This window comes from Cyprinus carpio, chromosome A5 (genome assembly GCF_018340385.1).
Source record: "Cyprinus carpio isolate SPL01 chromosome A5, ASM1834038v1, whole genome shotgun sequence".
Lineage (NCBI taxonomy): Eukaryota > Metazoa > Chordata > Actinopteri > Cypriniformes > Cyprinidae > Cyprinus > Cyprinus carpio.
In genome coordinates, this window is record NC_056576.1 from 7,386,144 (window position 1) to 7,411,510 (window position 25,367).

A 25,367-nucleotide genomic window follows, 5' to 3' on the forward strand; every position below is an offset into this window, starting at 1 on the left:
GGAAATTCGCCTACGTAATCTTTATACAATTAATAAACACAACGCCGTTCCCGCTAATTACAAGCAACTGTGATTAGTTCACCTCGACCAGCGCCGAGAAAAGTAACAGGTACCACGTGACACTGTTATACGCGTGATTATTTAGCAGCAGTGTGCACAATAATTTATATATGAATAATGATACCGGAAAACTTTAATAGCCAATTAATTGAAAATACACAGAGAAGAGGTAAAAATGGAGAATTATTATTAAGCCCCCTTCATACCTGACCAATCAGAAGCGACTTTCTGTCCGCTTAGCCACGCCCACGCGGCCCACTTTATAGAAGGGATGCAGTTGCACCCGCTTCTTATTCTATGAATTTATTCAATAAGGCTGCTGGACGGAAGGGGGATTGGGGATGATGGGACGGGCCACGGTAGGAGCGTGGGAGGCTTCGTGACGTGGATGAAGAACCACTGAGCCAACACCAAAATACAACTGATTCTTTACCCTCTTCTATCTTCTATCTTACACAATTTTTCTTTGGTGTTTAAGGATGTCTTATTTGGTAACAAGAATCTAAAAGACAAATCTATTTAGTTCCCTAGCTATTTTTTTTAAAAACATAAATGCACATTTTTGTCTCTATAGATAATTTTCTGTAAAGACTTGAAATGTTATCTCTTCTTCCAGCAATGTCTTAAAATCCTACACATTGTGCAGGAAGTATAATATTTATGCTTTTTTATAATGTGCTATTGACTACTGTATGTTGTATGTGTAAGGGAGGCAGGGATTTAGCAAAGTTTTTTTTTTCTTTTCTTGCTTTCATCTTGAATTTAATTTACTTTAAATTATATATTACCCCAAGCATAATGTGTTTTTATTTATTTTATTTTTTTATTTTCTTGGTTCTTTGTATATTGTTTATATTATATCTCTTATTGTTGATGCAATCTGTTTTGAGCTGTAAATGTGTGCATTTATTTACCTTTAAATGTAAAAAAATAAAAAATAAAAATAAAAAAATGAATGCGCTGATTATGATTTGATTATATTGACTAATAAGATTGTTTTATGCAGTCAGAGCATGTTTTTAAAAGACTGCCGTCAAAAAAATTTGCTTTTAAAAGTATTTGAAGCATTTCCATCAATGGCCTGTAGATGGAACTCTGTGCTTAGCCTATATAAAGGATGCATAGTTTTCTTAAACTTCATGATTATTAAACAACATGACCTTGGCATATATGGTTTATCATCATCGTACCTTTCTGTACCATCCACAATGATTTCAGAAAAAGCATAATTAAAAATAACACCGAAGTACATACAGTACACCAACTTTCACTTCATGACTCACAGGCAATAAATCTAAGTCTGGAGGCATTGCTTCCTTAACCTCAAACGGAAGACAGAAGTAGGAGGAGAACTTTAACGGTTCAAAGAACACCTCCTACACTTGGACAGAAGCTCAGAGCAGATGCTGAGAGAGTTAACATCCACCACAATGATTCTCCATTGGACAAAGATGCTTACAGTTTTCATCCTGTTTGAAAATGTCAAAGGCTGGAATTCTTCTTCAGGTCAGACATGAATCAGGATTTGTTTAGCCTCGACTCAAACTCATTGGTCACACTTTGCAGTATTATTTTTCTGAATTGCATCTCTCTTAGTGTACAGCTCTCTTAGCAACACCTCAATCATTTCACCACAGATACTGTCACTGTGCCAGACATTATTAATCTTCAGGCTTTGGACATGTGGAGACTGGAGATGGAGTGGATGATGAATCAGAATGAAGAAGAGAGAAATCAAACCTATGAAATACAAGTTGGACGCACAAAAAACATGGATATTGTCGACAGCGTGTGTGAAATACATCATTTCTCAGCTCCTATCACATTATCAGCTGATTTCTGAATTTTGCACTAAGTGTTTACAGTCTCGTCCACAGATGAACGTAAGCAAGAGATCACTGGAAGCAGTTCACACACTGGTTTGGACCTCACAGCTCCCGCTGAACTGTGTCGATCACTCTGTTAGAATAAGATTCATCTCTGAGGCTTCACCACCCAGCTCTTGGAGTTCATGGAAAACCATCTATGGTAGGATATTTAAAGTTCGAAGATCTCCATAAAAATAGTGGGGTTCAGAATTTTGGAAACATTATGATTTTTAAATGTTTTTGATGAAGCCTCTTAAGACTCAACAAGGCTGCATTTATTAGATTAAAAATACAGTGAAAAGAGTAATGTGAAATATTATTACAATTTGGAAAATTTATTTTCTATTTGAATATATTTAAAACGTAATTATCCCTGTGATCAAAGCTGAATTGTCAGCATCATTACTCCAGTCTTCAGTGTGACACGATCCTTCAGAAATCATTCTAATATGCTGATTTGTGTGATATATATATATAATGTGATATATCATATGTGACCCTGGACCACAAAACCAGACTTAAAAGTCAATTTTTCAAAACTGAGATTTATACATCATCTGAAAGCTGAATAAATAAGCTTTCCATTGATGTATGCTTTGTTAAATCAATATTTGGCCGAGATAATTCTATTTGAAAATCTGGAATCTGCGGGTGCAAAAAATCGAAATATTGAGAAAATCGCCTTTAAAGTAGTTCAAATGAAGTTCTTAGCAATGCATATTACTAATCAAAAATCAAGTTTTGATATATTTAGAGTAGGAAATTAACAAAATATCTTCATGGAACATGATCTTTATTTAATATCCTAATGATTTTTGGCATGAAAGAAAAATCTATAATTTTGACCCATACAATGTATTGTTGGCTATTGCTACAAATATACCCCACGACTTAAGACTGCTTTTGTGCTCCAGGGTCACATTTTGTAAGGCACTCTACATTACTTCCTCTTTTCACCCAACTGTCACTGATGAAAGTGCAATTCTGAGAGCATGTTGGTCAACCAGCCTCAGCAGCTAAACAACACCAGCTTGGGTCAGTAAACGACCACCAAACCGTAGCTACAGCATAGAAAACATGCTTAAAAAAACCTTAGCAATCACATAAAACACCCTGACAACCAACCACATGACAGTAGCACTGTGTTGATGATTTCTGCACATTCGAACACCATCGTTTAAATGTATGGATTGGTTGGATATTTATTCATATTTACTCATTTTCTTGTAGGGGAGATGAACTTAGCCCACAATCAAATCAGGCTGTTTCCAGATGAACAGGTGCTACGGGAGGGGTCCACAGTGATGTTCTGCTGCATTTTTCCCACAGAGACACACATCACCTCTTTGTTCTTCGGCAAAACTCTCTATGAAGTCATCAACATAAGCCCACGGGTCAAAGCCATTCGAGTGGAAAACATCAATGCTACAAATTCATTCGGTGTCATCTTCTACCACGATAGGAACAGTGAAGCAGCACATAACTTTGTCACCTGTAAGTATTAGGTCCCATTATCCAACACAATTCAAATGCGCCCATATAGGCTAAAGATGCTAGTTTTGAACTTTTAATTCATTAGTTATTTTTATTTTTGTATATATCTTTACTTGCTTGGTCTTAATATTTATTACTTAATTTGCCTCAATATACTTATGGAATTAAGTAAGGGATAATGTACATCCAGCCGGTTGTTATGTCAGAATAAACACCGACAGGGTGCTCAGGGCCCAGACGTGAAGCGGGGTCCTGATCACCCACTTATACTTGCCACGTAAGTAAAAAATTAGATGCAAAATATTGATTTGAGTTATAATATTTGAACGCAAAGCTTCCGTGGAGACAGCAGTTGCGAGCAAGCGGCAAATTAAAACTAAACGGACATTTAAGGGAAACAGTGCAGTCAAACCACGTATTACACAACATTTCACCACAAAAATAATTCAGGCAATAAAAGAATTAAGACAGAAATGTTACCAGTTTGTTAGTTCTCTTATAATCCATTACAGTGTACAAAACAACCATAGCAAAATGGCAGCAGCTGCGTTTGTATGAAACAAGAGCGAACCTACGATACCAGGAAGACTGAATAGAGATTTAATATTTTATTAGCTAAACAATATGGAGGAATTATTTGGTCAGATTATAAACTAAAAGTCTAAAACTAAAAGTCTTAAACCAAAACTAAAAATCTAAATTTGAAACTTAAAGTCCAAGTCGAAAATTAATTTGGTATTCAGGATTGGGCATTTTGTATTTAGGATTGGGCATTTTCTATTTAGGGTTGGGAATTTGGTCATTTAGCCATTTAGGATTTAGGATTGGGCATTTGGGGATTTAGGATTTTGAATTTGGTATTAAGGATTGGGCATTTAATCATTTAGCCATTTAGGATTGAGGATTGGGCATTTAAAGATTGAGGATTGGGCATTTGAGGATTGAGGATTGAGGAGTGTATGCAAATTAGGAGGCGTGGCCCAAATACTGGAGGCTGGGTTTGAAATGGCTGGTGCGCAGAGGCACCTTATGGACAGCAGAGGGAGCTCCCTGTGCTAAGGAGCACACTGTAAATGAAGCCAAACGGAGCGAGTGAGCGGCTTGAGCGAGGACTGTGTGATAACTTCAACTTAATGACAGCTTTGTAACATTTGTGGCCTCAAACCGAGCGTACAACTGATGCATGCGCGCGCGGTAAATCACCTCCGCGAGATGAAAACAATATCGCACGCGAGGAAACAGGAGCCCGCGAGCTCATTTCAAACTCTTGCGCGCGCTCACGACTGACAAAAATAAAAGTGTTCGAGCGAGCCGGTGAGAAGATCGAGCGCGAGCAGCTGGGGAATGATCATCCGCGCGCGAGGGCTTGTATTGCGCGCAAATGGGCATTTCGGTTCTTTTTCGTGAGCCGGCTCGTTTGACTCAGCTCACTGAAAAGAGCCGGCTCTTTTGGCTCACAAACGGCTCTTTAAAAAACAATAATGTTTTGACTATGATAGGTGTGAAAACAATTCTAGTAAATTATTAAATGAAATCAAACTCACAATGTCTCACAATTTCTTTACAAATGCATTGATTTGTTATGAAAAAAGAATACTATTAAACATTTGCATTTAAATTACAACTTTTTAATGTATAGAAACAACAACATTACAAAACAAATACAATCTGAATCTGAACAACATAAAAGAACCCATATTAAAGAAAAATAAATAACTGAAAGGATTAAACTGGTCCCTCTTTTTTGGCATGTTATATAACCAGCATGAACTATCTCACTAGTTATGTCTTTGTATAACTAGCATGAACACACACACACACACACACACACACACAATGCTGATCATATTTATATTTTATGATAGATTTGCATTCAGAAATGCAAGCTGCCTTACTTTCGAGGGGCTGATGCGGTTTCTTCTCCGAGTTTGACACTGTGTGTGTGGTGTGTGTGTGATGGCCCGGCCCCTCCCTCATGCCATATAATTGGTTGACACCTCGTGTATGATTGACAGGAACAGAATGTGAGGCTGTTCAGACGAATATCTGCGCCTTTAGGCCTATATAATATTTTTTTGTTCTTTGAATTAGTCAATTATTTTAAATAAAATAAAATGCATCCATTATTTCATTATTACATAATGTTTTAATTTCTATAGGTTATATATATATATTTTTTTAAATAGAGTCGGCTCTTCAGATATGCGAGCCAGCTCTCGTCGTTCACCTACAAGAGCCGGCTCTCAGAGTCGGCTCATTCGCGAACGACCCATCACTACAAAGAACATGTCACGCACGCGCGAGAGTTTGAAATGAGCTCGCGGGCTCCCGTTTCCTCGCGTGCGATTTTGTTTTCATCTCGCGGAGGTGATTTACCGCGCGCGCAAGTAGGGCTGGGCGATATATCTAACGATATAATCATGCGCATCTAGTCAGTAAATCTGGTTCTGTGATTACCGCTAAATTGCCATCACCTGCTTTCAAATGGAGTGGCATTTAATAGACAGAGCCGTAGATCACTGAAAAGCTATGCAATATCACGTTCATTATCGAAGGCGATACATCTGCGATAACGAACGCGATATTGCGTAGCTTTTCAGTGATCTACGGCTCTGTATATTAAATGCCGCTCCATTTGAAAGCAGGTGATGGCGATTTAGCGGTAATCACGGAACCAGATTTACTGACTAGATGCGCATGATCATATCGTTAGATATATCGCCCGGCCCTACGCACAAGCATCAGTTGTACGCTCGGTTTGAGGCCACAAATGTTACAAAGGCTGTCATTAAGTTGAAGTTATCACACAGTCCTCGCTCAAGCGGCTCACTCGCTCTGTTTGGCTTCATTACAGTGTGCTCCTTAGCACAGGGAGCTCCCTCTGCTGTCCATAAGGTGCCTCTGCACACCAGCCATTTCAAACCCAGCCTCTAGTATTTGGGCCACGCCTCCTAATTTGCATACACTCCTCAATCCTCAATCCTCAAATGCCCAATCCTCAATCTTCAAATGCCCAATCCTCAATCCTAAATGGCTAAATGATTAAATACCCAATTATAAATACCAAATTCCCAATCCTTAATCCCCAAATGCCCAATCCTAAATCCTAAATGGCTAAATGACCAAATGCCCAATCCTAAATACCAAATGCCCAATCCTAAATATAAAATGCCCAATCCTAAATACCAAATGCCCAATCCTAAATACCAGATAAATTTTTGACTTGGACTTTAAGTTTCAAATTTAGATTTTTAGTTTTGGTTTAAGACTTTTAGTTTTAGACTTTTAGTTTTTAATCTGACCAAATAATTCCTCCATAAAACAAATCCAAAGCTTCCACCAAGAAAAAAACAGTTCAAGCTAGAATACAGCGCCGACTGCTGTTACCTGGATGAGCCTGTGTTATTAGCTGTTACCGGTTGTTATTGAGGGATAACATACCTTGGAATGTCGCAACTGACCAATCAGAATCAAGTATTCCACAGACCCATGTAATAACCACAATTATTACACGGCTCTGTGGAATACTTGATTCTGATTGGTCAGTCATGACATTCCGAGGTATGTTATCCCTTGATTCGTGTCGGGGTCCTGGTTTATTCTGCGAGAACAACCGGCTGGATATACATTATCCCTTACTTGATTGATTTCAGAAGTGTCAAGAACGGTATGTTTTTCATAAAACAGATGTTAAGAGAGAGAGAGAGAGAGAGAGAAAAAATATATATATATATAGATAGATAGATAGATAGATAGATAGATAGATAGATAGATAGATAGATAGATAGATAGATATGATGTCAGGTTACACTTTTTCATTCTATTTTTTAGCATTATATCATTTCAATGAATCAAAAATTACTGTAAAATATTATAAGTAAAATAAATTATTTAGATCATTTTAAGTCATCCTGCAGACCATTTGAAAGTTTAAAAAATCCACACAACTCCACAAAACAAAAAATAAATCAAAGAAAGTGGTTTTTATTCTGAAAAAAATAAGAAAATTTTCCACTGAATTAAAATACAAAGTACACGAAAAACATGCAATAGTAATCCATTATAAACGTTTTCTTCTAAGCATGATGGGAGATTTCTGCTAAACCTTGTTCAGTTCCTCCTGAGAAACCATTCGATTTTAGATGTGAGACTGAAGACATGAGACTCGTGTACTGCTCGTGGAAGATACAGAGGGCTCCTAACCTAACAGGCGACCGGAGAAGAAAGTACACATTACTGATCAGGTTAGTCTGATTTTGGGCCTGTCCAAATACCCACACTTGCGATCTTTGCACTTGACCACTTGTCTACTTACATGACATATTTCCTGTATTTGGCCCAAATGTGTGTGTCGAACTTTTCATTATCTGATGAGACACACTTATAATGTTGTAAAAATGCAAGTGTTTACAGAGTTTTATTTTGATTTTTAAAATAACCTTCTAAATGTATGTTCAGTAGTCTCTGTAACAGATGCCACAACTGAGTAATTTTGGTGTTGTTGAACGATCCCTTTAACTGTGTTCAGCGAGGTCAAATTCACACTAATTTTAGTTTTGACTCATTAGGAGTTCAATCAAATGCCATTTTCTCCTCACGTTCAGTGACTCCAAGGCTGTCGGCTGTGATGTGGAGAACACAGATCATCCATCCTGTGGTTTTGATGTCATCCAACAGCAGATCACCTACAACACCACATTACTTGTGACAAATAGTTTGGGGCAAGCGAGCGAGACCTACATATTCAATATCACAGACAGAGGTGAATATGGATCATTTTATGTGAAGACTAAATTCATAGCAGCTTTGAAGGATCATATACCTCAGTGATGTGGAATAGTTTTAAGATCTGGGATAGATCATAAACAAAAGAAATGAACTATCACCACTAGATCAAGATTCTTTAAATCAGGGACACTGTCCTCATAAGAAGTGCAATTCAAGTTGCTTTAAATAATTGTGTTGTCCACAACATGAAAATGAATAATGACAAAATACATAAGTTGACAATGCATTTAATTTCTCATCCATTTTTATCTCACCTCAGTTTTTCCAGTCCCTGAGCATCTTGAAGTGACTGCAGGTGTGTTTGATTCATTGGTGATCTTACAGCTGGATGGGTGTTTCAAAGGACTTCTGCTGATTTGCCAGATTGAACTTGAGCCAGGAGGGATAAAACAGGTAATGCATCATATTAAAGGTATTGTTCAGCCAAAAATGAAAATTTGCTGACAATTTAACCCTCAGGCCATCCAAGATGTAGACGAGTTTGTTGTTCATCGTAACAGATTTGGAGAAATGTAGCATTTCATCACTTGCTCACCAGTGGATCCTCTGCAGTGAATGGGTGCCATCAGAATGAGAGTCCAAACAGCTGATAAAAACATCACAATGATCCAATCCATCAATTATTGTCTTGTGAAGTGAAAATCTGTGTGTTTGTACGAAACTAATCCCTCATTAAGAAGTTTTTAACTGTGGTTTCTGGGTAAAATATGAGGCCTCTATCCATAATATTGGTTTCTCCAGTGAAAAGGTCATCTTTTCTGAATCAGGAGAGAAATGTGCACAGATAAAGCACAGTCAAGTGGTTCAAAAAATGGTTTGGATGTGAGAGGACAATAGGGGATGGACTTTTTCACTGAAGGAAGCATTATGGATTATTCAATTCAATTCAATTCAAGTTTATTTGTATAGCGCTTTTTACGATACAAATCATTGCAAAGCAACTTTACAGAAAATTAAGTTTCTACAATATTTAGTAGTAGCTTATCAGTGGTGACTGTCAGTTTATGTGTATACGGCAGAAATGTTCAGAAAAATCAATAAAAGACCTAAACAAACAGACGATTAACACTATTAACAGCAATTATGCAATCAAACTTATAGCAAAATGTGGTAGTTCTGTATGTTGTCTCTGGGTTAGCATCATCTGAGGTCCTCTGAGGGGCTGGCATCATCTCTTCTCAGATGTTCTGGATCCAGACTGGAGCTTGTGTAAATCCTAGTTACCACAAAACAGAGAAACAGATAAACAGACATAATTAGCGTAGCTGCTGTTCCAGCCAAGTAAAATTAATTAGTTTAACCCACGCTAAAGAATAATAATGCGCATTTGATCAGATATAACTGCAGTCCAAAATTATGAGATGCATTATTTGAATGCTTGGCCAAAGAGGTGTGTTTTTATTCTAGATTTAAACAGAGGAAGTGTGTCCGAACCCAGAACATTATCAGGAAGGCTATTCCAGAGTTTGGGAGCCAAATGCGAAAAAGCTCTACCTCCTTTAGTGGACTTTGCTATCCTAGGTACTATCAAAAGTCCAGCGTTTTGTGACCTTAGGGAGCGTGATGGGTTGTAGCGTGGTAGAAGACTAGTAAGGTATGCAGGAGCTAAACCATTAAGGGCCTTATAAGTAATAATATTTTGTAACTGATACGGAACTTAATATGTAGCCAGTGCAGAGACTGTAAAATTGGGGTAATATGATCATATTTTCTTGACCTGGTAAGGACTCTAGCCGCTGCATTTTGGACTACCTGTAGCTTGTTTATTGAGGATGCAGGACAACCAGCTAGCAGTGCATTACAATAGTCCAGTCTAGAGGTCATGAAGGCATGAACTAGCTTTTCTGCATCAGGAACAGGTAACATGTTTCGTAGCTTGGCAATGTTTCCAAGATGGAAATATGCTGTTTTTGTAACATGGGAAATATGATTTTCAAAAGACGAGTTACTGTCTAATATAACACCCAGATTTTTGACAGTAGAGGAAGTAACTGTACATCCGTCTCATTGCAAATTGTAATCTACGAGGTTCTGTGTAATGTTTTTTGGTCCAATAAGTAAGATCTCTGTCTTATCTGAATTTAATAGGAGAAAATATTTGGTCATCCAATCTTTTACATTTTTAACACACTCTGTTTATGGATTATGAACTCATATTTTGGCCAGAAGCAACCATTTAAAGTGCCTTAACGATGGATTTGTTTCTTACAAACATGCAGTTTTTCACTTCATAAAATGTTAACTGATGGACTGGACTGGGCTGGTGTGGATTACTGGCGGCACCCATTCACTGCAGAGGATCTATTAGTGAGCAAGTAATGTAATGATAAATGTATCCAAATCTATTAAGATGAAAAAACAAACGCATCTACATCTCGGATGGCCTGACGGTGGATACATTTTCAGCAAAACCCTCTTTCTATAAGGTATTTTTCCTGTTGCATAACATGTTTTTGTATTTCCAAATAATGTGATGGCATCAGAAATACGACAAGAGGGAGTTTCATAAGCTTGATTAACGGTGTGAAATCTCTCATCAAAAGGCTTGCCATATCAGATAAACAAAATGAACTTTACAGAAGTGCTGAAGCACATCCTGTGTTCAAGTGTTGTTGTTGTCTTACAGGATTTAGATAAGAATGGATCTGACTCAATGCAGTATTACGCATTCAAACTGCAGCACCTGAAGCCCAGCACGCAGTACTCCATTAGGGGGCGCTGTGCAGTACAGGGGAACGACTGGGGCCGATGGACAACACAAAGACTATTCATCACAGGCAAGCAAAGGGTCATGGGAGAATTCACAATAAACACTCGGAAGACCACCGCAAGACAATGCAAAAACATAGATACTATATATAGACCTGTTGTATTCTCTTTTTTTCTGCAGAGCCACTAGTGACCATAGATCTGTGGAGACAAATTAGGGACCATCCCAATCGCACCGTCACCCTGCTGTGGAAAACAGTAAGTTTACATTTTTGACATTCTTCAAACTCATAATTTTCTCCATACATAGTGGTACAGTTATTGTTATTGATTCTGTTTGGTTTTGTTTGGCTAAGAAAAATAATCAATGTACATAATGTGTTAATGCATTACTATGGTGGTAACAAATCTCAGCACTCTAGGGGGCGATAGTCTTATTATTCAGGTATTTATAATTTAATTATGAACAGATTTCAAATGAAACGTTTTGTCTTTTTTTAACCATAAGTTGAAAAAAAATTTGTGATACCACTAGAGGTATGCAATATCACATTTTTTTATTAAAATATCTCCACAATCTGCTTTTAAATAAATATCATAGTATCGTGCTTATTAATTAATTTATATAGCGTTAATTTGAGAACATCAGCATACGGATTCTGCTGTCGAATCAGCAATAGTGCTAAATCCTACATTCACTCCAAACAGCAAAATAATAAATAAAAATAAAATTATATGAGGAATATCAGATGAGTAGATGTGTGATATTGCTGTGATTACCTACGGCTGAAACAACCATGCCGATATACAGCCAAAAAAAGAAGATAGCAACACAAACATTTGTGCAAGCAATCTGTGTTAACACGGTTCACTCTTCCTCAGGTCAGCAGTGACTCAGAGTTATATATTGAAGCCTATAACGTGTGTGTGAGCTACAGAAACACAGAAAGGAACGTGTGCATGACCATCACACAGACGCAGGTGGAACTAACCAGAGATCTCAATATGAGTGACATCACCGTGAGGGCCGTCATTCAGTCTGGCTTATCTGAACCAGCCCACATCACTATTCCTTCAGCATGTAGGGTTGACAAACCTCATGCTTCCTCATACTCAATATTTAAGTGTTTTCTGTGCACTGTTTATGTGGTGCTCTGTATAACGTCAGATAACTGACTGCTGTTACTGATGCAGACATCATGCCGAGGGAGAAGAGGATTATGGGTAATGAAAAGGGATTCCAGCTGACCTGGACGAGGGACTCAACCACCACGTGTGATTACATTGTAGAGTGGTGCATGCTGGGTGTTGCGCTCCCCTGCAACTTACAGTGGAGAAAAGTCCCAGCTAATCAGAGCTCCTTAAACCTGAACACAGGTATAAAACTCTGATTGTACATCATGCCATATTCTTACAAAACAACCACCATCAAAATAAAATAGTAATGTTAATGTTTCCAGCTATGTGACAGCGTTGCATATAAAAGCTCCTTTATAAAACATAGTGAGCCATCTAACTAGGCAGCATTCATGCTTTTTCATTTTTTTAATTTGTCTTGCATTTTATACTTTATTTTCATTACGTGTCCTTTACATAAGGCAATACAAGAATATATTATTATAGATATAGTCTGTGGTTCTCAGCCTTTTTTACTCCTGAGGATCCTGAACATCCACAACGATATTTGAAGGCCACACAACTTTTCTGGTCATTTACTTGATAAGTATTACGTATAAGGATTTTAACAAATATTTTTACTCACATTTTCTTATAAAATATAGATATACAGATAAATTATCGTAATTTAAGAGTAAATGACTGTACAAGTGATATGGTAAAAACCTGTTAATTTGTAAACGATAAGTTCCCTTTTGATATACAGTGGAAAAACTGTAATAACTCTAACTGGGCATTTCACGTAACATTACAATAAAATACTGTTAAATTCACAGTTTTGCAAGTGGAAAAGAACAACCAATCTTTTCATTTACAGTAGAAAAAAAAGAAAAAAAATAACATATCAGTTACTGATTTTTTTTTTTTTACTGTGAATTTAAGTTTAATCCATAAAACCTAAAATGTTGCTACTTACTGTAAAGTTCTGCAATCCACAACTGCCATTTTTTAATGTCACTTTTAATATTGTATTAATTTCCAGTTTTTCCAGGTCCACAAGTCTTAATTTTAAAAGTAGGCTATCTCATATATCCAGTTTTTCTAGACCAAGGGAATCCTGTTTCTTAAAAAAAAAAAATGTTTAGGAATTAATTGTTCAAATTCACTATAAAACTGCATTTTTACAGGATACTTTAAAGCAGGAGTTCTATATGAATTTGAAATCTACGGGTGTAGCGCTGACGGACATCGACGCCATGAGAAACAGATCGGATACTTTAAAGAACAGAGTAAGAGTGCACACACACTTTTCATGCGACGCATCTATAGGACATTACAGTAGAGCACTAAACAGATGCCGATGCACATTATATTTGATGTAAGAGTGACACGGCCATTTGTAACTTGAATGTGCAAGACTTCCAGAGTCATTCTCTTCCAGTTACAAAAGCAGCAGACTATTATTTTAATATATTGTCATAATCATAAACGCACTGGTTTGTGGCGCAACTAGTTTTATCATTTACTGCACTTTGTTATTCTTCTAATAATTTAATGAATGGGAAGTCTCATACATTTACAGAAAATTGCTCATTTCCGCTTTGCAAAATAAGGTTATGGTTAAGGCTATGTTGCAATGGAAAATGCATCAAATTGCCATCTTCAGTTTGAGAAACTGAGAATCTGAATTGTGCAACAGAACACAATATTCTGAAATAAATATTACCACATATATTATTTGTGTTGTTCAGAGCCCACGCAGCGCCCCACACTGGACTCCAGCCCAAATATAACATGGTCATCTGTAAACCTGAAATGGAGTTTCAATGAGAAGGATCCGAGTCACACTGGATTCATCACGAGATATGTGATTATGGTACAAGACGATTCAGAAGCCGCCTCCAATCTCAGTAAGTCTTAACTTATCTTCTAACAAAGTCCCTTTTCAAATATTCTATATTTGCAATGCCTTGGCACAGCTATTTTGGGCATCCAAAACCAAGTCTATTTGAATATGGAGATCCAGAAATGGCAAAAACTGCTTGCACCACTCACATTTGAATATCTGGAATCAACAACATGCCCCATAAATGTTGTTTCTTCTTCTAAAAAGGCATTAAAAAAAAAACTTATAATTCAGGCTGGACCAGCCAATGCATGTACGGTCATATATGTGACCCTGGACCACAAAACCAGTCTTAAGTGTCAATTTTTTTTTTAAATCTAGGTTTTTACATCATCTGAAAGCTGAATAAATACGTTTTCCATTGATGTATGGTTGGTTATGATAGGACAATGTTTGGAGATACAACTATTTAAAAAATCTGGAATCTGAGGGTGCAAAAAAAATCTAAATATTGAGAAAATATCCTTTAAAGTTGTCCAAATTAAGTTCTTAGCAATGCATATTACTGAACAAAAATTAAGTTTTGATTTATTTACGGTAGGAAATTTACAAAATATCTTCATGGAACATGATCTTTACTTAATATTCTAATGATTTTTGGCATAAAAGAAAAATCTATAATTTTGACCCATACAATGTATTTTTTGGCTATTGCTACAAATATACCCCAGTGACTTAAGACTGCTTTTGTGCACCAGGGTCACATATACGTGTAAGGATATTTGCTGTTTTTATGGAAAAACTACTTTACCATATGGGAACTGGCTCTTTCAATAATCTTTCATTTCAAAAATTCTCAATATGAATTCAAATGTTATTAAGCAGCTATTTTTTGGAGGGTGTACTGCAGCAGTGAGACATGATAAAATAAATCCCCCATCGCTGTTTTTAATCTCACAATGTTTGTTCTGGCAGGTTACTTCATACAGTCAGTGGACGATCCTTGCAGCAAGTCCTGGATGGTCAGTGGTCTTGAGGAGGACCGGTCGTACACTTTTCAGCTGGCAGCATGCACATCTGCAGGCTGTGGACCGGAAACCACCGCCGTCTTCAGAACCAGAAAGAACTGTGAGCTCAGATACTGATTCAAACCAGATTCACACGAACAGAAAATAGTCTGAGTGGTGTTTTATAATAGAAGACTTCTATCGTAAGTACTTCTGTTTTACAGTTCACCCAAAAATGAAAATCCTGTCATCGTTTACTCACTCTCTTTTCATCCTAAACCTACACGAGTTTTTCTTTCTTTCGTTGAACATAGAAGATATTTCGGAAAATGTTGGGGTCCAAACAAAATTGGACTCCACTGACTTTTATTGTACGGACAAATGGTCTAGTTAATTTTTGATTGTTTTTGGAGGAAGTCTGCATTTATTTAATTAAAATTACAGTAAAAACAGCAATATTGTGAAATATTATTACAATTTAAAATAAGTGTTTTCTATTATAATCAAAGCTGAATTTTCACCAATCTTCAGGATCACAATTTTCACCAATCTTCAGGGTCACATGATCCTTCAGAAATCATTCTAATATGCTGATTTGCTGCTCAAAATGCTTCATTCCTATACAAAATCATGATGTTGAATTATAATGGATATAATAATCCTGTCCACAGTTTACCTGCTGACGGTCAAGGTTCTGGTTCCTCTGGTGGTTTTGGTCGGTTGTTGTGTTTGTCTGTGGTCATACAGAAACCTGTAAGTGTGCTGATATACAGTATGTGCTGTGAGCTGATGCACTGTTCTTCTCACCTGACGACGTCTTTCTCCACTGTTTCCAGAATAAGAGGATTTCCAGAAGAAGCGTTCGGCTTTCTGCACGTAAAAGCACTGGACCTGGATGAAGATCTTTATGAAGTAATTCATTACATTGATGCTGTACAATAATGTTATTTTAGTATAACTGAGATACTGTTATAGCTTTCTATTAACATTCTGAATATGCTATGGTGTCATTTCTCTTTTAAAGTTTTAGTTTTAATAATTTAGCAAAGTTTGTTTTTGTCTTTTTAATGTCTATAGTTTTTAGTTATTGTAATTTTTTTTAAAGTGTGCTGTTTGTTCTGTTTTCTGTTCTTGTATTTTTGAGTGCTGTATTTTTTAGTTTTGACTCTTTTCTGTTCTTTTTAAGGCGAGTGAAAAGATCCATACTCTGATGATAGAGGACTGTAAATGGTGTGACGTCGAGATTTTAGATGTGCGACCCATCACAACAGAGAAACCATGGCTCACGGGCGCAGAGGATCAGAGTTGTTCATTCATTACTCCTGAAGTCACACCACCATCCTGCCATCTTACCACAGATCTCACAAACTTCACTTACGTGTCCTGTGTGCAGCAAGATCTGCCTTCAGAGGAGCTGCAGACAGAAGCCACAAAACAGGAGTCGGAGATCTCTGGCTTTTCGAGTGACTACGTCACTTCCGTAGGCACATAATTCCTGAAAACGCAGTGTTGTGGTTTCATACACACCAAAGCAAGCAAGCCAGCAAAGGCGATCTTATCACAGAGATGTTCAGCAAGATCACAACATCCTCATGTCACCAGCGTGTTTGTCAGGGCCCTGCTTCCTTCTGCAAAACAGCTTTTAAAGACGAGAAATGTTGTGAAATGCAACTGCAGTATTTGGTGCTTGAGATTTTGCAATATCTGTCAGGTACTTTATCTTGGTTTTGCATGTTATGCTAGACTTATCTGGGCAAAAACATGCAAAATGTTCTCTCTCAAGGGTAAGACATGTTCTAGATGAGATATCTCTATTATTCATATGCTTTACGGGAAACACTTTGCATTTCATATCATGAACAATAAACAATTTAGAACTTGTGTTAAAAATGTACGTTACCGTTCAAAAATAATATATAATTATAATTTAGTTTTATTCAAGGACCAGGAATATATTATATATATATATCATTTCATAGAGCTGTTTTCTATGTGAGTATTTTCAAATGTAATTTATTCCTGTGATGCATCAGCATCATTACGCCAGTCTTCAGTGTCACATGATCCTTCAGAAATCAGAAACATTTCTCGTCAACATTGAAAACTGCCGCATCATGTTTGTGTGGACACTTCTGAAGAATAGAAAGCTTAAAAGAACAGCATTTTTCTGAAATTACATCATAAATGTCTTTACTGTCACTTTTAATCAAAGTAATACATCCTTACCGAATAAAAGCATTAACGTCTTTTTCTTACTGACCACAAACTTTTGAATGCTAGTGTAGCGTAACATTACCAAGATTAATAAATGCTGTTTAATGCATATAATAATGCTGTTTAAGGATTGCTCAGTTAGTCCATGAAACCTAATGCATTAACAAACTGAACTCTCTTGAAGTAAATGTCACTACTTCACATCAAAGTGCATTTGACTATATATTGTGTCAAAAATATTGTCTTTTTACATTTGAAATAAATGTTTCTACATAAAGTCGGTACTAATGCCTGCACATACATGACACAGATGCACTCATGAGTTTTCCTCTTTAATTATTTATCCCTTTGAGAAGACTGTAAGATTTAGCTGAAAGTGCCCAAAAGCACACTGTACACACTTTACAAGGGAAACCACAACTCAAGCAACAAAAAAACTAAATAAAACAAAACAAAAGTCCTTTAAATAACACCATCTCTTGCAATATCATCTTTTAGGAAAAATATAAATATATATTTTTGTCATCTCTTTTCAGTCTCATGCCACTATGGTACAGATCCACAGCCCAGGCCAAAGCCAAAGCCGTGGCGCTCTCTCTTCAGCCAATCAGATCGCAGTCAGTGGAAGGCAGCAGCAGCAGCTCTGAGACACATATGAACAAAAGGTCTAGCAGTTAATAAATAAGCAACTGGGTTTGTGTCAGTTCGGCATGCAATCTGAAGAACAGGACAGATGGATTCGATCAGTGCTTTGTGTGAACATCAGGAACACGTGGAGAACATTAAAAGACAATGCAAAAACTGTGGCTTGCTACAAGACTACTTCGATCCTCTGTGCCAGGGTTTTTACAGATGCTTCAGGGCAGGTTTGGTGCACGTTTAAGGGAACACACTAGGATTAAATGCATTTCGAAGGATAGCAATTTCTAGACAACATGTCTAAGATAATACCTGAACTCTTTCTAAACCAGTGCTTTGGCAGCTTAAAAAAATATTCCAGGCTGAGAACAAGTTTCACCCAAAAAAATCAAGGGCATTGGCGAATATTGTCGATTACAAGAGAAAATCATTTTGACTACACCAGCTTTATATATCAGCTTTAATTGCAAATAAATAAAATAATATGTATATATTTTACAGAAATAAAAAAATTAAGGCAGTTTTCAGGACTATTATTAAGAAAATTTCAGAATGCAAAAAAAAAAAAAAAAAAAAGAGAAATAAGTATATATTTTATATAAAGGAAATTACGCCTGTTTTGGGACTTTTATTTTGACACTGTCACATGAAAATAAAGCACATTTGCCCCCAAATTTCCATTTTAATTCCTGTTATTCTCATTTGATTCTCATTATTGCTTTACGACTTTTTAAAATCTAATCAGCACCAATGCAGTACAACAAATACTGCTACGATGTGTAGAAATCATTTACAAATTACATTTTTTCACATTACAATCATAAGAATTTGGAAGGGAAAGGTGCTTAAATTGACATGAACATTTCAGAATGCAAAAACAAAAACTAAACAAAATTTTAAAAAGTGTATGTATAAAAAAAGTATATATTTTATAAAAAGAAAATTCTGCCTGTATTTAGGACTATTATAATTTTCAGTGTAACTTTACTGTCATTACAATGAAGCAAATTTTGCTCTCCGAAACAGTCAAATCCCACTGTAATATGCATTATTCTTAAGTGATTTTCATATGTAATATTAAACAAATACACATATATATATATATTTTTTTTTTTTTTTTTTTTTTTTTTTTTTTTTTTTTTTTTTTTATTAAATCAGCATCTACACCAAATACTACCATTATGTGTATAAATATTTAGCAATTTTCACATTACAATCAGAATATTTAATAGAAATGTGCTTAATTACTGGTCCTAAAACAGTCTTAATTTTTAAATTCATGCTCAAAACGATTTTCTGTTGTAATCAACATCATACCAAAGACTTGTATTATGTATTGTACTATCACTTGTATTGAACTCCTATTCCTTCGAAGGTACTTGATGATCCCTTTTATTAATCATAATCAATAAAACAATACCATGTGTGATTATGCTTGACTTCTGGTTTAATTTCCTGTAAGTCTGAGTCCAAACTAACTGGCACCGCATCGCCGATCAGCATCAGATCAGTGTATGGTGAGCAGACCCCAGCAGCGGTCGAGTCTAGTATGATATGGAGAATGAGTCTGTGAACGTTTCATGCAGATATTTAATAACCGCTGTTCGTCCGATCCAAATGAATGGGTGAATCTCACATGTCCGTGTCACATTTCAATCCAAAACGGATTACAAAAGATGCAATTAATTTTTCCATGAAGATCTTTTGCACTGTGACTTAATTTTCATGATAATCAAGAACCTTTCTCACAGAATTCGGCTTTACAGTAATGATAAATGAGGTGAAATACAACCTGGGCCTCTTTCGTGAGATCCACCCTGGGGTTGGTGAAAACATCCTGACTATTATCAGTCAGACTAGCGAGTGTGTGTGTGTGTCAGTGCTCACATGTGTCTTTCGGAGGGGAACTTCCTCCGAGAGTATTTTTTAGACGGTATGCAGATGTCAGATTTCCAAAAATGTGTGATGCTAAGGGTTCAAATATCACAAACTGTTTGTTTTTTGTTTTTTTACCTCAAAACACTGAATTCTGATTGTCTGGAAGTCATAAAAAATCCAAACACGCACATACAAAAGAAAAGAAACGAATAAATAGTACAAAACGTAATCAAAGTTTCGCCCATTCTTTCAGTTCTGGAAGTCCTTAATTCATCGTCGAATCATTTGCGCTGAATTCTTTGTAGTGTTTGTGTGATATTTTGAAATATTGGGATGGAGTTAAAGTGTAAACAGCTTTTTCAATCAAATCGTTCTTTGTGAGCGCGTCTGTCCGTATGCTGGGACCCTGTGAAGCGCTCCGGATCACCTGTTTCACAGTCTGAAGACGTTATTTGGTAAACTGCTCCTCTTCAGAAACACCGTCTGAAGTCCAGGGGCTTGTTTCGGTGTTCCTGTCAGCGCTTCCTTCCTCATCCTCCACGCGTGTCTGTCTGTGCCGTGTGGGAGGTGAGATGATGGGACAATGGCGGCGAGGTGTTCAGGAAGCTGACGGAGGACTCAAGGCTCCTCAGACTCCACAGGGACAGGCTGAGATGGTTTATTCAGCACCGCTTCAGCTTCATCATACAGCTGCAGACAGAAACACAGTCAAACACTTGTGGTCGACCGATATACTGTAGGTTCATTTGATTCAAAATTCACTGAAAAATATTTACATTAAGGCTACCAAGGCTCACTAAGGCTCCATTTATTTGATCAAAAACACAGAAAAAATCTGTAATATTGTTTAATATTTTTACAACTTAAAATAATTGTTTTCTATTTGAATATATGTTAAAATGTAATTTATTCCTGTGATCAAAGCTGAATTTTCAGCATCACAACTGATTTGCTGCTCAAGAAACATTTCTTATTATCATCAATGTTAATATTTTGTGGGAGTAGTGATAAAGTTTTTCATGATTCTTTAATGAATACAAAGCTATAAATTTACTTGAAACAGAAATTGGTCTTTAAAATGTCACTTTTGACCAATTTAATGCATCCTTGTTGAATAGAAGTAATATGTGTGTATGCTTATTCGTGTTTTAATGCAAAACAATGAAAAATTACATGGGAAAGTTGTAATTGTTCTGTATTTTGTAGCGTTAAAATTGTATAGTATAATGAAAAATATAAAAAAATATATATATATATATATTTAAAAAAAAAAAAACCTGCATCAGAATTGATGCCATATTTAATGACACATACAAAAATATTTATATATATTAAAAAAAAAACAATATCAAATACTGTTCTGATAATTGTAATTTAAGTAATTTTCTTATATTTATTACTACTTACTCTTATTTTATTAATTATTATTATTTTACTCTATAAAATGTTGTCAAAATGAGCTTTTAATTCTGGAGGTCCCTATTATGGCTGAGAGTCTGTAAACAGATGTAAAAGTTACAAACTACGAACTTCTCTGAGTAATATTAACTCGGCATCCTTTGGTTCAGCTGCTATAGGAAGTATTTTGGTGGGGCTTGGTGTTAAAGGCATTCAGGAGAGACGGTGTACCGGAATGAACTGCACGTCCTGGAAGAGCTCTTGGATGAAGCGGCGTGAGGCCAGACGAAACCTGCAGCTGGCCAGCAGGAAGGAGACCTCAGAGTACAGGCAGATGTCATCAAACGTGAACGCAAACTTCTCCTTTATCCTGCAGAGGGCAGCAGCGTGTCACGTGGGTATAAAGCAGACACTGAACACACACTCACACACACTCACACTCTCGGATGTTCTTACGTGAGCAGTCCGGTTTCGTGTCCTTTGGTGCCGACTGAAGAGCTGAGGTTGATGACGAGTCGCAGAACCTCTTTCCTCAACAGAACTCTGCAGGCCGGGCCGTCCTCAGATATCGCCTTTCCACCTTTACAAACACATTCATGATTGCTTTTCATCTTTCAACTCTCCATTGACCTCTATTGTTTTTATAATGAATCAAAATGATTAGATTTATGTTTTATTGTTAAGCCCTCCACAGTGTAGCTGACTTTAGTTTTTACTTCACTTGCGGGGGGGTTTTTGGTTTTTGGTTTTCTAGAAATTAACAATTTATCCGTGACCATATCCGTGTTGGCCCTCTTACATTATTTTGATATTTCGATAATATCAAATTGTTTTTTTACAATTCATTATTTACCATGTAAATGTAGTAGTAAAACCAAACAAATGTAAGTTTAGAAATTTTGGTCCAACACATGCTAAACAAATATCTATTAAAAAGTAGATAAACACCCCTTTTATACAATTTGTTAACACGCAGATCAGTGGAATGTCAAATAATGATGACTGTGAGGTCCCTGACATGATATTACTTATTCATTTCTTAAAAAAAAACAAAAAAAAAAACAGATACTGTTCTGATAACTGGAAGTCAGTGTCAGTCAGTGTCAATGTTTATTATTATTATCATTATTAATACTAATTCTATTTATTTGTTATTTTAAGTTTATATATATATATATATATATATATATATATATATAAGGGTAATATATATATGTTGTTCCATTTATTTTTTTTTTTTATATTCTGTATTTTGTGTTGTTCCATTTATCAGTTATCAAGATAAAAAAAAACATCAGAATAGAAGTAAAATTTTATTTGATGCCAATAAAGATTTTTTTTAGTTTTTAAATTTAGTTAAAAAAAACAAACAATATCAGATACTGTTTGATAACTGCATTTATTTATGTTTCTTTTTATTATCATCATCATCATTAGTAATACTACTTATTTCATAACTTCAGTTATTGTTACTATTATTTTAATTAAACTATTTATATATGCTGGGGTTGAAAAGTTTTAACTGTTCCATCTTGTGTTGTTCCTTCGGAGAGTATAACAAAATTGAGTAAAAATAGAATTGAAAAAAATGTAACATTTATCACTTATCTAGACGAGAAACATGCCAGAATAGAGGTCATATTTAATGTGATGCTAATAAGAATAAAAAATATTTGTGTTTTTATTTATATATTTTTTATATATAAAAACAAAATATACTTTTCTGATAACTGTAGTTATGTTCTTGTGTTTATTATTATTTATTTTTATTCATTTATTATTCATGTTTTTTTATTTGATTATTACACATGTAAGGATGGGAATGTTGTAATTGTTTTGAAATTTGTATTGTTCCAGTTTAATACAAAAAGAATCTAAAAAACAAACAAAAAAAAAAAGTTCTTTCTTTATCGAGACCTCCATAAAACCTCCATGAATTTCCAACGCACTAGTCAACAGATCGCTTGTGAAAAGTCTCACTCTGTGGTTTGGAATCTGAAGCAGTGTTGTGCATCGATGGAAATCGGTCTCATCCTCACCCAGTATGAGCTCTGTGCTGGGAGTGCTGCTGGCCGAACCCTGACTGACGGCCGCGTCGCTGCAGCCCGAGATCCCCGAGAACTTGGACTGTGTGACCACCTCCAGGTGATTATGGGAAGGCTGGCTGTGCCACTGAGAGAAACCATCAGACAGATCTGCCGGAGAGAGGATTCAAGTATGACAACACAAGACTAAACTACTCATTTTTCCTTAAATCTGGGGTTTGAACCTAGAACCTTGCTCACCTGTGCGAGTGTGTGTGTTGTTCAGGTGGCTGTGTGTGTGTGAGCCGAGGACGGTGAGAGCGCTGCAGTAGAGGCAGTTCTGCTCTGTGTGCTCCTGTAAGCCTGTACTCTCATCGGCTCCCAGCAGGTGGCGCTGTTCTGAGCGGCTGCTGTTCAGGAGCTCCGTTATACTCATCTGCGACTTCAGTACAGGACCGTGACACGACTCTAAGGAACCCACAAGAACAAGACAAGACAAAAACACACAGAGTTGTTTAACATAATAATTCTTTAATTAGAATTACTATGGGGTCAGTAAGATTTTGTTTATAGAAATGTGTACTTTTCTTCAGCAAGGACATCTTCAATTGATCTAAAGTGACATTAAAGATGTTTATAATGTTACAAAAGATTTATATTTCAAATTAAATGCTATTCTTTTGAACTCTGTATCCAACAAAGAATCCTGGAAAAAAATGTATCACCGTTTCCACAAAAATATTAAACATTGATAATAATAATAAAATTCACTTAATCATCAAATCAACAAATTACAATGATTTCTGAAGTATCTTGTGACACTGAATACTGGAGTAATGATGCTGAAAATTCAGCTTTCATCACATCAAATAAATTAAACCTTGGTAAGCAGACTTCTTCAAAAACATCAGAAAATACTTCCAACCAAAAACTATTAAAAATATTACTACTACTCCTCCTATGGACAAAAATATCAGAAAATCTTTCCAACCCCAAACTTTTGAACAGTACGGAACTTCTATTTAATTATTATTATTATTATTACTACTACTCCTCCTATGGATAATAATAATAATAATAATAATAATAATAATAATAATAATAATAATAATATAAATACAGAAAAACCAGGGTGATGCAACAAGCAGTCATACCATCAGATTCTCCAAAAAGAAATTTGGATGATTTTTCTCCAGCAGGGGGGCTTGTTCTCTTCTGGAAATATGATGTTTCTTTAATCTAAAAATAAAGTAAAATCTTACATGTAAACAAAAAATTACACTCAACACAATTAAAACACAGTAATTTTCCTGACCTACAAAAAAACTAAACAAAAAAAAAAGTAGTTTTCTACAAAAAAAAAGTCAAGACCAGAACAAACCGTACCTGAAACATGTGGTTGATGTCCAGGGGCAGTGCCAGGCCGATGTAGTCCTCACTGCAGCCAAAGGTGGCGCTAGAGACCATGGAGCGCAGGGAAGAGGAGCGCTGCAGGGTGGAGTGATTGATCGGACTCAGCAAGTCCTCCTTATCCAGAGACGCAAAACTCAGAGCTTTCAAAAACCTGTGAGGAGAGCAAACACAAGCACACGCAGCACTGCGTTAATCCTACAAACCTTCAGCTAGACTTTCACTTTTATTAGCACGGTCAACGAATGTTCAGAAAAACTACTCCTGTCCTGGACATCCACCTTTATGCAGAAATTCATCTGAATCCTGCCACAAAGCACTCAGCTGTAATTCTGAGTGAACACAAAGGCTGTATCCCAATTCAAACTAAATATGCCTAAATAGTATGCAATATAGCAGTGCTTACCAATTTATAATATGAAGAAAATAGTAAGCTAGGATGATAAACTGTTTTCCAAAGAAGCTGTTTTAGGTGGATTTTATCATTATAAAAATAAGTCATGAACACGATGTATCCAGTAAGAAGAACTAGACACTGTCCCGGCTGGACTATTTAACAGCGTGTGAATAAGGGAGCAGACAAAGACGCTACTAAACTGTTTTAGTTGTTTGAGTGAAGGTGGAATTGAATTCAGCACTACATCAACAAGGTTTGCGGTTTTCCTAAAGGACTGTTTCCACAAGCATCTGATCGAGTCTCTGAGGTGCATTAGTATCTAGTCACTCACCCTTCATAAGATGTGAATGAATGAGTGAAAGACGGTGAACATATTTGGGGGAAAATAACAGTGGAACTGTAGTCACACGTGACAGGACGCTGCCTTGTACTCTACAGTAGGGCTGCACGATTCTTGCTAAAGAGTGAAGCAATTCTCATTTTTTCAACCAAAACATTTATTGCACTAAAGTAAAAAAA

The 25,367-nt window shown here is 36.2% G+C and overlaps 2 protein-coding genes across 4 annotated transcripts in view; one reads left to right on the forward strand and one right to left on the reverse strand.

Moving 5' to 3' along the window:
- Nucleotides 1–1,341: 1,341 nt before the first annotated feature.
- On the forward strand, nt 1,342–16,791 carry LOC109104355 (leukemia inhibitory factor receptor-like). 2 transcript variants are annotated; one of them, XM_042752401.1, is made up of 17 exons: nt 1,342–1,566; nt 1,698–1,849; nt 1,938–2,088; nt 3,258–3,422; nt 7,537–7,666; nt 8,027–8,184; nt 8,470–8,603; nt 10,837–10,987; nt 11,101–11,177; nt 11,802–12,000; nt 12,114–12,296; nt 13,223–13,324; nt 13,787–13,945; nt 14,857–15,009; nt 15,560–15,641; nt 15,725–15,800; nt 16,075–16,791. In XM_042752401.1, exons 1-17 carry the CDS (start codon nt 1,464–1,466, stop codon nt 16,378–16,380), a joined length of 2,481 nt encoding a protein of 826 aa, XP_042608335.1. In that variant the 5' UTR covers nt 1,342–1,463; the 3' UTR covers nt 16,381–16,791. The 2 variants fall into 2 exon arrangements, with proteins under 2 accessions (XP_042608335.1, XP_042608330.1); XM_042752396.1 differs by having other exon boundaries at nt 1,343–1,566; nt 3,159–3,422.
- Nucleotides 16,792–17,421: 630 nt separating this feature from the next.
- The window catches only part of LOC109100094 (rapamycin-insensitive companion of mTOR-like), a 32,254-nt gene continuing 24,308 nt past the window's right edge, over nt 17,422–25,367 (reverse strand). For both annotated transcript variants that reach the window (XM_042752420.1, XM_042752410.1), the window contains exons 32-38: nt 24,428–24,605; nt 24,196–24,280; nt 23,303–23,509; nt 23,057–23,212; nt 21,474–21,597; nt 21,249–21,387; nt 17,422–20,309 (exon numbers count right to left, since the gene is read on the reverse strand). In XM_042752420.1, the coding sequence (XP_042608354.1) occupies nt 20,238–20,309; nt 21,249–21,387; nt 21,474–21,597; nt 23,057–23,212; nt 23,303–23,509; nt 24,196–24,280; nt 24,428–24,605 (961 nt within the window). In that variant the 3' untranslated portion in view covers nt 17,422–20,237. The remainder of the gene's footprint in view (nt 20,310–21,248; nt 21,388–21,473; nt 21,598–23,056; nt 23,213–23,302; nt 23,510–24,195; nt 24,281–24,427; nt 24,606–25,367) is intronic.

Coding starts and splice junctions, on each gene's coding strand:
- LOC109104355 (XM_042752396.1), top strand. CDS start 1,464: ATGCTGAGAGAGTTAACATCCACCACAATGATTCTCCATTGGACAAAG. Junction 1,567..1,697: donor AGGCTGGAATTCTTCTTCAG/GTCAGACATGAA, acceptor ATTTCACCACAG/ATACTGTCACTGTGCCAGAC. Junction 15,010..15,559: donor CTTCAGAACCAGAAAGAACT/GTGAGCTCAGAT, acceptor TCCTGTCCACAG/TTTACCTGCTGACGGTCAAG.